The 14,105-nt window shown below is 41.1% G+C and overlaps 1 protein-coding gene across 1 annotated transcript in view; it reads right to left on the bottom strand.

The window, feature by feature from the left end:
- Positions 1 to 1,028: 1,028 nt before the first annotated feature.
- PLPBP (pyridoxal phosphate binding protein) overlaps positions 1,029 to 14,105 on the bottom strand; it is a 63,266-nt gene continuing 50,189 nt past the window's right edge. The window contains exons 7-8 of the mRNA XM_078665417.1: positions 12,889 to 12,987; positions 1,029 to 1,548 (exon numbers count right to left, since the gene is read on the bottom strand). Coding sequence (XP_078521543.1) covers positions 1,411 to 1,548; positions 12,889 to 12,987 — 237 coding nt within the window. The 3' untranslated portion in view covers positions 1,029 to 1,410. The remainder of the gene's footprint in view (positions 1,549 to 12,888; positions 12,988 to 14,105) is intronic.

The following is a 14,105-nucleotide window of genomic DNA, read 5'->3' on the forward strand; positions in this document are numbered from 1 at the left end:
TTGAATGGACCTAAAAGAGATCTGTGTGCTCCGGGGTTAAAAAGGGTGAGCCTTTGTCCAAGCATCTTCAGGGACAAACACAGTTTGCATGCATTATCTTTGATTAAGCATACTCGTTCACAATTCTATTTCATATTTAAAGCACATCATTTTCTTTGATCAATGTAAAGATATACTAAACAATAATTAAATGAATGATGTAAGGGGACAGAACATTTGTGTGCACAAGGAAAATACACAACGTCCTGGAAACATCAGAGTTTGTCACGCCTAAAAGCAAAACATTTGATTAAAAACAAAATAAATTATTCATATCAGAAGACTGAAGTCTCCGCCAGAGATTTGTAGACACGGGATGTGACTTAAATAATCCGATATGAAGGAGTCCAATTTTTAAATTTACAAAAGATGGGACGCATGGACAACTATGATTTTACATTTGGCATACTTGAACAAGGAACCATATACTTTCTGCCTACCTGGACAAGTAGGGCTAGAGTCGAAAATAATAGATTCAACAATATATGTTAGATAAAAGAGAGTACAGTCTTTAGCAAGCCAGACAATCCCCTTTTCTTGAGAGCACATAGGAATGTGATTATGACACCTGGGCAGGAGGCAATTCTGGTCTCCATTGAATATGGACAGCACCCCGATTATGCTGCTGCAGAAGATGGGTCCCTCAATGCTCAGCCACTGCTCACATTTCCAATTAAATGGTAAAGAAAACCAGCATGAATGCTAGCTCTGAATACCTCCTCCACTATGCTTTGTTTGGTACAGCCATCATTGCGCCCCCATTCCATAAAAAAATTTGCACCAGCAAAATATGCATGTCTAATTTAACCAGGCCATCCATCAACAGTAATTCCAAAAAGAAAGTAACACATTGTGTTGACTTTCGCAGTGTGAGACTGTCTTCATAGTGAAGATACAAGGTAGTTAAGCCAGAGACATCAAGCAAAGTAAAGGCACTTAATACTCCAACCAGAACATGCGCACACTATTTCATAAATAGTTGTACAATATTTGTTAATAACAGACATGTCACTTTATTGATTAGAAAGCTTGATTTTTTCACAATAATGAATTTCAAAAAGTACAATTGCCATCACAGAAAGGAGTAACGATCTTTGAAAGTTTTTCCAACCATAGAGACGTCAGAAATATTCCTAGGTTCCCCTACTTGCCCAAAGTTAATGATATGTGAATGATTCTAAAACTCTTCAAGGAACTTTTTCAGGCAATAGCAAGTAGACCTGCAGTGCTTACAAGACCCACAGCATTGCAGGGCCGCAGCTTTTAAAGTTCTGCAATTAGAGGGCTAAGTCTAGGCTCATAGCGTTGGCTTCTTTGTGTTAGAACTAGGTACTGATCCACACTGCCTACACCACATTCTTAACACAACTTTCAGCGCTCCTCCACAGCCAGCCCGGCCATTTTGTCTTGTGCCTGCTCCACATGGCGGTCATTTTTGGGACTGTTTGGATAATCTCGTTCTCCAAAAATTGTGCTTCCAATTCGAACATTTGTGGATCCAACCTCAATCTGCAAATGTAGAGAGAAGCAGTTTAGATTAAATTAAAATGGTCTATCAACAAGTGAGCAGTCACAGAAATAGATCGATAGTTACCACAAAAGACATGAACATTAACTGACGAAACAAAGAGAAAAAACTATTTTAAAATATTAGAAACCTAGAGATAAGTTGAAAGATCTTATTTACCTTTTGTTTCCCAGTGCATAATTACATTATCTTCAAAATTTAGAGGAGTTTGCCTGTAATCCCACTTATTTTCAGGTTTCCCTAAAGCATTCTACAGTAAAATACCTTGTCAATGTGATTATTCTTGTACTGGATCTAGAGTTGCCTTTTAAGTGCGTTTCCCTTGCCAGCATTCATAGCTGTGTGCGGTTAGTACTCATTTGTCCTCTGTATATTTCCTATTGGCAGCTACATAAACCATAGTTTGGTAACTAAAAAAGAAACGTAATAGTGGAATGCTGCGAAGGTGAAGAAGTTGGATGCACAAACCTGTACACGTTTTATCAATTTAACACCTTCGCCACGGGGGCTATTCTGCCGCAGCGCTAAGGGGGCGGGGGGCCGCGCGACGCTCACACGCTGGTGACGGAACCGCTCCGTCACCAGCCTCAGGTGAGCTGTGCTGATGACGGAGCGGTTCCGTCATGGCCCCGCCCGCTCAATAGAACACGCCGCGCAGGCGCGAAATCAGCGCCGCCCAGGTGCATCGGCGGGCCATGACGGAACCGCTCCGTCATCAGCACAGCACAGCGCCACAGCGGCTGATGACGGAGCGGTTCAGTCATCAGCGTCAAAAAGGTTAAAATATCAACTTTTGAAAACAAAACAGATTAAGAAATTTAATTAACTAAGACTTAAGAATTCTGCAATTACAAAGATCAATGCAATTTCAGAGGGGTGTGATAAATGTATTTGTCCTCTGGATGACAAAACAAAATTGCATTCTATCAGACAGAAGCCTGTATTAAAGTTTATGATCTGAAAACCGTAAATGAAGCTGCCAATCTCTGCCAGATCACATATACCTGCCATATTGCAGGGCTACTTATGAAAATAGCTCTAGCGCCTGTAGATGCTCAGTGCTTAATTTGTAAATGAATAAGCGCTGGTGCCCAAATTTAGAAGCCGGCAGCCAGCAAAATCGAGGGATGGGGTGCGTATACAAATACTGTATAGCCTGGATTCCACCCAACGCTTCTTAATCCACCAGGCATCCCCTCGCTCTTTATCTCACTCATTCAGGTTTCTTTTCATTTCTGCTTTCTCCCTTTATCAAGGTTTTTCCTTCATACTCTTCCTACTTCTTTTCTCCTTGTGTGTTTTTCTATCTCTTGCGGTCAGTGAAAGTCTGGGGAGGAAAAACAAGTGCTGGTTCCCAAAAATATGAGCCCGTAGGCACACCTGCACAAAACAGTACACAGTAAGCACTGGTTATGCTTCAATCTAAGCAAAACTACCAAACTGAGATTCCATTGAGTCTGGAATAACAAAGCCTGGTGTAGTTCTATTGACTGTCCAGGACAATCTATCGGTCCTGACACTGCAGGCAGCAAGCAAAAGGTGACACCCTAGGTGGTCACAAACCACCATATAACCTAAAATGCAGAAGATCGAAAAATAGTGTGCGCTAAATTAGGACCTAGGCACTTACTGGAATTTCACTCCATTAAACACTGTACTTAAGGATGATAGAGCTTGATTTTAGGTATAAAAGTAACAGCATTCAGTCCGTGGATTGCAGGGGTTCAGAACCTGGGATCTTATAGGCATATCCCAGCTAGGAGACGTATGGGCAAGGGGCCATATGCGGTCATTCCAGGAGCTCTACACTCGCTACTCCCTACACTCATCCCAGTTCTATAAATACTTGCAACTGAGACACGCCCTCCACATGCATATCACGGACGACACAAGACTCCCCGAATACAGCCCCACTGAGGCCCAAACGATGTTGGGAGACTTGGAGGGGGGGGGGGGGGGGTGTCCCACATTTACCATACCCTCATTAACAACACTTCCACATCTCTAGACAAGTTACGGGATCAATGGGTGGGCCCCCTTGACGAGGTGGACTGGCGTGATGCCCTTATGGCCCCCAGAATAGTCACCTTTTCCGCCAAACCCAAGCTGGTTCAGCTCGTACTTTTTACATGATGCGTACCTCACTACCCTTCGCCTGCACAGAGCGGGTTTCCGCCCGGATGCGTCATGTGCAAGATGTAACTATGCCCCGGCCGATTTCCTCCACATGGTATGGTTGTGTCCCAGCGTGGGACAGTTCTGGGGATCCATTGAGGTGGAGCGAACGGAGGTGTTGGGCTGAGAGGTTCCCCATGACCCACGTCACTCCTTGCTGGGGATCACGGACGGGCTCGATGGGTCCAGGAATGATAAGTTGTTTTTCAACACGGCTATGATGGTGGCCAAGCGGGACATAGCGGCGGCCTGGATAAGCCCTGACCCACCCACCCTGGAGAGGTGGCGAAGAGGGGTGGACTGGTGCGCGACCCAAGATAAAGCTCTTTATAAAGCTAAGGGGTGCGTAAAGAAATACCGCAGAGTGTGGGGGAAGTGGTTGGGAAATGTGGAGGGTCCTGCTTAACCTGGTTCCGAATTCCGCTTATGCATTTTTATGGGGAATGTGATTGGGAGTATAGTGCTTGTGCGAATGAACTCATACTTGTGATTTCCGTGTATTGGCTGATATGTTCCTGTGTTTTTAAAATCAATAAAAATGTGTTTATAAAATAAAAAAAATAAAAAGAACAGCATTCCCAACTTCAGCAATATTTCTGTGCTGCAGCATCAGACAATGATCACTTGAGGTCAAACTCATATTGCGAGACAATGTGGGAATTAAATGCATGCAGGTAACACCTCTGGTATTACACCAATCCTTAAAAACCTTTCTGAGCCAACAAGGCTGGTTACATGTGGAAAACATGCCGTGCCATGACCCCTTTGTTTTCACACTCTCCCCTTTGAATGTTGCCTGTATGTGAATTACCCATTATAAATCTGTGTACAATCAACCTATCTTGCCCCTCTTAGTTCATCTGCTCCTCTTGTGCCGTTGTTCCTACCGAATTCTTGTCCATTCACTCGCTGAGTCAATATCTACTTTATTCACATTTTGGAGCCCCTGTATGTAAATTTCACCCTAAGCACTCAGTACGCAGACACTACTTAACTTTTACGAAAATCTCTATGCATCAGATTAAGTGAATTGATGAGAACACTCAAATGGCATTGTTCATGGATGTGGCTACATCGAGATAGCCCATACTTTTACAGTAAACTATTCGGACCCCGAAGCTTTCGTAATGAGACAGTTTTTGAAGGGATTAGCTACGCCACTTGAACAAACCATTTTATTGCTTTCTTTTCAGGGTTGCTATTGAATATCACATTCAAAAATAACTTTATTTGGTTTGAAAGACCATAAAAGTTTCACATACATACTTTCTGCGATATCATTTTCATATTGTATAGTTACTGAGGTATAAAAAAAAAATCAGTATAAAAAGCTAAGAGATGGCATTCAGACACTTTTGATAGGGTATATAATCCATAACGCCAAAAACCTACTGTAACAGTCTATAATGTCAACCATAAAATTTCATGAATGAGGAGAATTGTTATTAAAAAGGTTACAAAACTTCTGTTAATCTATATTGACTTATAGAGCGTTCTTATAGACATTGCAACTTTAATATAATTAGAGACTGTAGTGCAAATAGGCAAAGTAGACAAAGAATGCATAAAATTAAAACCATCTATATAGGTACATGGCCGGATTTCCCTCAAAAGTGAGGCTAAGAATTTTCCCCTAGGCTCTTTATGAAGGGGACAGAACAACATAAAGTGCAAAGTGCTCCGAGCTGCCAAATTGTCACACGGACAAGGGGTTAATCCATCAACCCATCCTGATTGTTTGGGAAATGCCACTAAAGAGTGCAAGGTGTTTAGACGAAATCTAGTCAAAAAGAATTGTGTTTGAGAAATGGTGGTAAAAGTTAGATACAATTACTGTTCTGCGGGGAACAAACACGAGGGACCTGTCACTACCATTTGTAAGCGGCGCATATTTGTCACAGAATAATGCGCCTCTTTTATAATCGTATGGATGAGCGCAGGATTGTCATATTAGTGTCCCGGGCATATCTCATGAAATGTATCCTTCACAAAGCGGAGCCAAGAAATCGACAATGCGCTATCTAAGTTGGTACAGTCCTTAATGACTTTCCTTGAGAACATTAGGTCCTTAGATAGCCAGATCTTTGCCCAAAGAACAAAGGGGCAAGATCTATTTGATTTTCAAGCTAGTCCAGCCCCAGCTCATAAGGACAAAAAAGTGTGGGGGCACTATTAGGGGTCGATAATTGCCTTTTTATAAATGTATTTTCCAAGACCTGCAAGTGTCGGCTTTTATGGTAACCCCAAACTCCTGCCCCATAAGATGCCACAGATAAGCATTTAGCTTTGTAGAGAGTAACCAATTATGTCACCGGCTTGTGGCCTAACTTGCAGGCAAAGCAGAATAACCCCTCCACAACCCGACTAGTATGTTGGGCCCTTGCAGTAATAAGGGGGGGTCCCAATTCATAGTATTATTAAAAATGTTCCCTAGATATGTAAAGTTGGGCACCTTATCAATAATCTTACCCCTTATAGCAAATGTTCTAGTTTTAGTTGCTTTGGGGCCACACACCATAACATATGATTTAATAAAATTAACTTTTAGATCCAGTGCGGTCATAAAATCCGTAAAAGAATTAAGTGATTTTTGGAGGCTGTTAGCTGTCAAAGCCATTAGCACGGTGTCATCCGCATTAGATAACAGTGGGACTGGGTTGTCTCCAATTTTAGGAAAATCTAATTCCTTCTCTAATAAAAATGCCTCAAAGTCATTAGGATATAATAAAAAATAAAAAAAATAAAAGAAATGGAGCTAAAATGCACCCCTGCCGAACAACTTCTGTAGAGACAATGGACCCCGTCCTTTGCCCCCTCCCAAGAGCCGTATCTTATGGCAACTGTAGTGGAAATATGAAGCCTATGTAGAAGGGAGATGGGGGCTTCTTCAATACCCATTTTTCCCATCAAACCCCACAATTTCTCCTGATGGACGGAGTCAAAAGCACTGGACAAGTCCATGAAGGCCAGGTGGCTAGAACCGCTACTGGCACTCCTGTACTTGCCCATAATCAGAGACAAATTGAGGCACTGTTCTATTGCTATTGATTAAATGTATTTTGCTCTGTCCTGACGTTTACCCCACGACCATAACTCCTCTTCGCGGTCGAAAGGTCAACACAATACTTCCTTTGAGCTACTGTCTCTTGATGAGTTGTTGGAGCCATCGTTTGAGAACCTATCAGCTATTTATAGATTGTAACCATTACTGTAGCTGTTGACAAAAAAAATGTCACACTTTTACGCACATAAGCACTGTGCTGTATCACTTTTATAGCTCTTATAGTGGTTTATCATCTTTATTTAGCCCCTATAGTGGTTTATGACTACAATTATGAAAGTAGACATTTCTATAATCCAATGTTTATGAATCATATACCATACTTCAATTCAGTGTAAGCCACTGGTCAATCAGAATTTCCACCAGAGCCTGCACAGAGCAAATTTAACCCGATCTTGCCACTTCTCTGTAAATTTTAAGTACTTGCTTTTTATTCTCAGTCTCGATATGGCTGATAATAGAATTTAGTATAAAGGGTATTTTTGCGATTAGATGGTCACTCAAAGCTTGGGCTATATACTTGTCTGTGGATACAGGTGTCAAATAGCAAGAGTAAAAAAACGGAAATAAAAGGATCATATTTTAGACTAGTTTAAGGTTCAGTTCCTACATAGAAAGTTGGAGGCAGGAGCCAGTATGTGATAGTTTTCCCTGTTGGGCTTGCAATTACAACGTAAGAGGATATGGAATGTGTAGGAAGCTGGCTCTGTATATACTATATCAAAATGAGTATAGTGTGCAAAGAGTCCAGTGGAACCCCAAAGGTAGGCAGAGGTAAAAGTAGATAGCACCTTACTCTCTATTTGTGGTAGTGTGGGCGAGCAGTAAGGTTTTATCAGAGGGTAGTGTAAACCAGGCATAGAAGCACACCAGGGAGGCATTCGGCCTCTCTGGTGGAACCCTATGATGAAGCATGTCACCGACCAGGTAGGTGAGTGAGTTTTTTTTTTTTTTACATACACTGGTTTTTGTCCTTGTCTGTTTTGTTTAACCAGGAGTTTCCTAGTTTTACTATAGTCACTCTTTCGTTGTTGTTTATTGATTTACAGGGGTTTAGGAGTGCCTCTTTCCCTCTCTCTCTTGTTGTTATCCATTACAATAAGATAGTACCAAGAGAAAGAACAATGTTCTGTACTTAGTCAGACGATCATGCAATATGTCTCCTGCTATGTGTAAATAAGAAGTTGTAAGATCTCAGTGGACTAATGTAATCAATCTTGAAACCTGAAACGAACATGTACCAACAAATTTTCGATAGGATATTGACCACCTCTTCTATGAATTTCATCTCGTTCATTTGTCTATTTTCCAACACAATTGGGTTAGTGGACTATACCATGTCTCTATTTAATCAGAGACAATATAGATCTACCACTTGACGTGTTTTTAGACCATTTGTCAGAATATTGCAGCCTTGAATGAATATTTGAATATCTATGGATTACATGAAACTGACAATGGAATGATGGTTTTGAATGCCTGCTGAAACCTGATGGATATGTAGTAGCTTTGAAAAAAAGTTTCTTAGTCGATATCGGTACTACTCGCGTATAGTTTTAATCATGTGCACTAGGAAGAAAAACAACCCTTTAGGAGAAATTTGGATTACTCTGAGACGAGTTTAGCTTGATATGCGAGGCATTGTTTACACTAAGACCACGATATATGGGACTTCAACCTCTCCAACATGGCAGTAACTGGAATCAGCTATCTCTCCTATCAGTTTTTTTCAAATGGGACTGTTTTGAATCTTTACAATAGTATTTGGTTTCCTACTTTAGGGTCTTTTTGAGATATTTGGTAAATGTTATTTCCTGTATACCTTTATCAAGTAGTGGACACAAGCAGACTATGTGGACCGTTGTCTCTACGTTATGCAAGACTTAACCATTCCATTATGACGCTGCCACTTGTTCCGCTTCATGAAGCTGTTGACGAATTGGACTGTCTAGATAAAATTGAGTCACATGACCGGGACGCTCTACATATGTAATAGAAAGATAGAAGTTCAGGTTCATTCCCCAATATGGACTTGTGTGTTCGGGATACTGTTGCGGTGATACCAGGCAGGTGCACTCACTTGAGGCTCGATTGAGGATTGCTAATGAGACGGACGTTCTACACGTCTTAGGGCACAAGCACTCTATATAACTATCTTTATTTTATTATTTTTTTGCAGCGAGGGAGCTTACCATGGACTTCCGCTACACTTCTTAAATACTGTGGCTCATCGTAGCAGCGCATCCATGGTTTGAGAACCAACTTTTATATTGGGTATTTATTTACTATGTATTAATTTTGAACACCGACGTAACGAAGTAGAGTTCATTTTATTGCCTAGCTCCACTTCGAACACTTTGTTTTTTATATACTATATCGTAGAACATTGAGGTATGCATGAGTATATTTCACGTGTGAATGTTCGCCTGATGATGGGCACGACTGCGTTATATTTCCCTTAATGATCATGATTTTGAACAGGATCTATGGGGTGACTACGGGGCACCTGTGATCCTTCTCTGATAGGACATAATCTGAACTTTTTTTGTAGATAACAGCCTGTTGCTTGATATACTTTTGCTTGGATTCAAACCTGGACTAAATTTTGGAATCGTGGCTGATATGCTTTTTTTTATTTTGAAGTAAGTGAACCGCTAACATTAGCGTTATTGCGTGTTTTTACGCTTTCATCTCCAGTTTTAAAGTGGATTTCCTTTATTCTCATTGTTCCAGACTCTTGGATTTGCAGAATCATTCCAGCCATTATACATGGGCTTTCATGGCTTTTTGCTATAACACAAAGATCACTAGGATCTGGAATACAGAACTCATGGTTATAATATTAAAAAGTGCCACAGCTGGGTGAAATCACCTTGAGCACTACTTTTGGTGAAGGCTTGACTTTACAATCACTGAAAACTTTTTTTTTTTAATTTCTCCCTCAGTCTATGTATACTCTTATTTCCGTACAATTAAATTCTCTTTTCGATATAATAAAATGGCATAAATATCTAGGGAGTATTTTTATACATGTTTAGAATGTTAACATATGAACTTAGAAGTATCTGCACTCTAGCCACCGTTTGTGTATAAACATCAAGAAACATTTATTATATCTATATTCCTTCCTTCCTTGAAAAAGTCTTTAAAGAGGAAACACGTGTTCGCTGATCTTTGCTGGAAGTGTCAGTGTACAGAATAAACTAACAGTGAAAAGTTTGGAGAAACAACTGGAATTTGTTATTTTAGCTCATGAGAGAAAACATTATTTGTATGTTTCTTTACAAGGATTGACAACGTTTATTGAATACTGTACTCCTGTTTATAATGATCCATGACTTTTATGGCTATATTAACTGTCTATGATGGTGGTGAATGCAGTTCTATTGAATGTGTATTGGTTGGACATTAGTTTCCTAATGTACAAGAGTCACCTTTGGTAGTAGGGTGCCATAACTTCAATAGCACCTCTGTATATACAATTCTTCTGGGAGTTGTTCTCACCAGCTAATTAATTTGTATAAAGTATTTGTACGAGGTGCGGAAATTGTCCCGTTTGGGTTCACTACTACCATGTATACGTTTTGAAGATGGAGCCATACACAACATGGCATAACATGCCTCAGCCCCCTAGATCATGTCACATTTTGTGTTGTGCCACCCACCCTGACCACCCTCTGGTTATCATGGTATCCTAAAAAAATACCTGGCATCCTACCACACTCCCACACAGCCCTCATGAAAATTTCAAAAGCCAACATTAAAAAAAAAAATTACTTAGGGTCTTGCCACCCACCCTCACCGCCTTCTGCTTTTAAAATTCTCTCTTAACCCAAACTTTTTAAAGAACCCAGTGTCCTTTCACCCACCCACAACACACTCTTCAATCTATGATTTTACTATGGAATATCAAGACTAAAATTATCCAGAGTAAAAATATTGAGGTACACCAAAATTGTGATAGACAATATTTTGTTGGGCTTCCCTAAACAGTCAAACTTAACCATCCAAACTTTAAAGAGTCTGTCAAGGCTTACCTCCACCTCATCACGTTACCCTCAAGTTGGCTGGTTTTCTATTAAAAAGAAGGCAGTGTACAAGATGATGAAACTTACGCACAAAGCAAATAGTTTGCTGCCCCATCACCTTGCTAACATCCTATTATCATTCACTCCAGCCAAGAACCTAAGATTTACAAGCCTTAGTTTCCCAGTCACATCAAAGCCGCCCTGTGCTAGCTCTCTATCTCAGTCCCTTGCCACAATACAATTAGTGACCATTTTAGGAGGAGGTTGGTGCCGTCACTGTGATAAGACCTATACCATTGGTTATGGCAGGTCCAGTCCAAGACTTCTTCCACTGCGGCAGCTTGGTTGCCTGTCCAACAGGCTCTAAATGAGCTCCTGAGTTTAGTTTTGCCATATAAGGCCAACAGGCCCCTTCGATCTGATCACGAATGCCTGGCCAGAATCCCGAGAGTAAAGAAAGCGCGTACTGGAGGTCGCCGATTTTCTGTGAATGCAGCAACTCTGTGGAATGCTCTTCCCCGGAAGCTGCGGGCTGAACCAGGTCATTTACAGTTCCGGAAGCTTCTCAAAACTTTCCTCTTCCCCCAGTGATCCTATTGACTCCACTTCCCTTTGTGAGCTTGGCTTTTTTTTTTCTAGCGCGGGGACGCTCCCGGGTATCCATGCGCTTTATAAATCTGTTTACATTACATTACACTAAGTACGACATACGTTGTAAGACTTGCATGTGTATTAGTAAAGCTAAATAAAATACAAGCCTGTTTTCTGCTTAAATGATCATGGTTTTTGCATTTAAAATGAAAGCAGTGTGCGGTGCAAGCATAGACTCTAGAAACCAGGCTTAGTGCAGCTAATAAATGTATGCACGGATTACCATTTTTCTGAATTCATTATAACAAAACAGAGGAGGAAAATGTCCATTCACTGGTGCACAAGCTATTCATAAGCATGGCAGATGAAATATGGATGCAAAGAAAGAGGTCCTCAAATTTTTGGTCTCCTAAGGAGAAGGAAGAAAGATGGCAGTGACATTTTGCATATATTTCTAACAAGATGCAGGGTTCAAAGAACCTGTTCAATACAGGTGCCGACTCTTAATTCCTGAAGGCACAATAAGGAGTATGGGGACATGATTTGGCATGGTCAGTAGAACTTGTACAGCTGTGCTGTTAGACTGATTAGATAGTGATGTGTAATGAAATAGGACTGGAGCTTACTTAGCAATTGCCTCATTTGTGCAAAAACGGCCAAGCTGTTTTTAATAATTGCTTTCATTCTAATACACGTGACTTTTAGATAAACGATGAATAACAATAATTTTGTGTGAAATCCTACCTATTGTGTGCACTTACTGATTTCAGGTTGCCGGCCTCTGTGTATACCACCTGCAGACGAGAGATTCTGTGACCCGTTTGTCTGATGCCTAACCCACTTAACAGAGCATAACTCAGTAGGAGAGGATTCAGTGACACCTGACAGTTCTTGCTTTCTCCTAAAAAGTCAGTTAGCTTTTGGGGCTTTTATTGGGTTTACCATGTGTAACCCAAATACATTTGGGATAGTAATTTCTTTGTCAGTGGCATTTGTAACTGGACATTTTCTTGAGGGCCATATATAGGATTTTTCAAAGCACAAATATCACAACAGGAACGTGAATAATTGTTGATGCTTTAACCAAATCAAAGTGCTGTACTAGGCACCCGGTTACACCAGCTGGTGTGTCAGTGTTTTCATGCTCCTGGGATTTGTTGAAAATCCTTTGCCTGAGAAGGTACTTTTCCCCGTTTTAAAAAAAAAAAACGATTAATTTGTAGCAAGTAATAGTGTAAAAAGGTGAGTGTTCATTGTAAGACTTTAACACTGTTCTGATGCTTAGAGGTAATCGCTGTATACCACAGACAGGGTAAAGCCTTTTGCTCAACTTGCTAAAACATACCCTGCTTTGGAAAGTGCAATTGGTTCCCGGAGGAGCTAGTGAAGCCAAAAGATTGTTAACTTCTGGAACCCATATGTGGAGGGAAGGCAAGAACGAAAAACAAATGAAACTGTGTACTTACTGCATTCTCAAAATCGCCTGACATGCCCATACTCAGCTCCACATTCGCTTGAGGTAGATCTAACCTTTTGCACACTTCCTCCCGCAAAGACAAGAGCATCTAAGGGGTGAAAGACAGAGCACAGAAGTTAAAGGCCTGCACATACTCACACATTACACTACAAAACAATGTATTCTGGATGAAGTAGACACTTTTGTTGGTCAAATCGGAGGAAAACGCCCAAATTGCACTTTGACATATGTGGAAAAGTAAATTTTGCCATGTTCTGTGTCCCTACGTGTCCTCCATCTTATGTTATGTGTGCATGATTAATATGCATATGTATTCCCCATGTTCGATTAAAGACGCAATTACAGTTGTGTCCATCTCTAGTATGCCAGTTTCCAGTTCTCGTGAATACTACGAATATCAGGCCGATGTAAAGCTACGTTGCCACGTTTCTCGGTGTGCACGTTATTTCATTGTAAAGTCCCCGTTTCTAGGCCTCAAAAGGGCCCGGACACCAGATTCTGCTTCTGTCTCCTGAGCCCTCGCTGAGGAGCGATACAGCCCCCACCTGTGTTCCTGACCCTTCACTTACTTCCTGCCTCACAGTGCCCGGTTCAGCCTGGCTCTGCCTCCGAGTCTGCCAAGAGTATGTTATGATTCTAGTTATCAGTCCAGTCCTCCTTCTCTGCATTCCTAAGCTACTGAATCGCATCAATAGTTCCGTCATTGTCTAGCCTTTACGTCTCCATGTAAGAGAAATACTGCATTAATGATCATTTAATATTCCTCAACACGCACTACATGTAGAATAATGCATGCTCCAGTCTTAGAGTCTGTTAGCCTCTCCCCTCCTGACTTTTAGTTTATATCAACATGTTCTCTAAACATCAGATACTAGATATTGTTTAGGTACATGTCGCCCTGACTCTCCAGACTTCAGTCTCTGCTCCTAGCACAGAGTTCATAGCCCCCAGCTCCTCCTGGTAACACGTCATTGTCAGTTTGCGCGCACCATTAGGTTAGAGGTCCCGGCTCCTTAGGTAGCCCCCTCCATGTTTCCGCCCCATTTATGACATATTCTGTTACGTTTACATCACATGTCTATGTATACGCCTCTTGTTACACCCACTTTCACCCTTATCTTTCGTGACTGCTATTGACCACACCCACTGCTCCGCCTATTGTATTCACTGTAATGCAACTGTTTTAGTATATATGCTTGTTTACTG

This window comes from Lissotriton helveticus, chromosome 11 (genome assembly GCF_964261635.1).
Source record: "Lissotriton helveticus chromosome 11, aLisHel1.1, whole genome shotgun sequence".
In the NCBI taxonomy this organism is placed as follows: domain Eukaryota; kingdom Metazoa; phylum Chordata; class Amphibia; order Caudata; family Salamandridae; genus Lissotriton; species Lissotriton helveticus.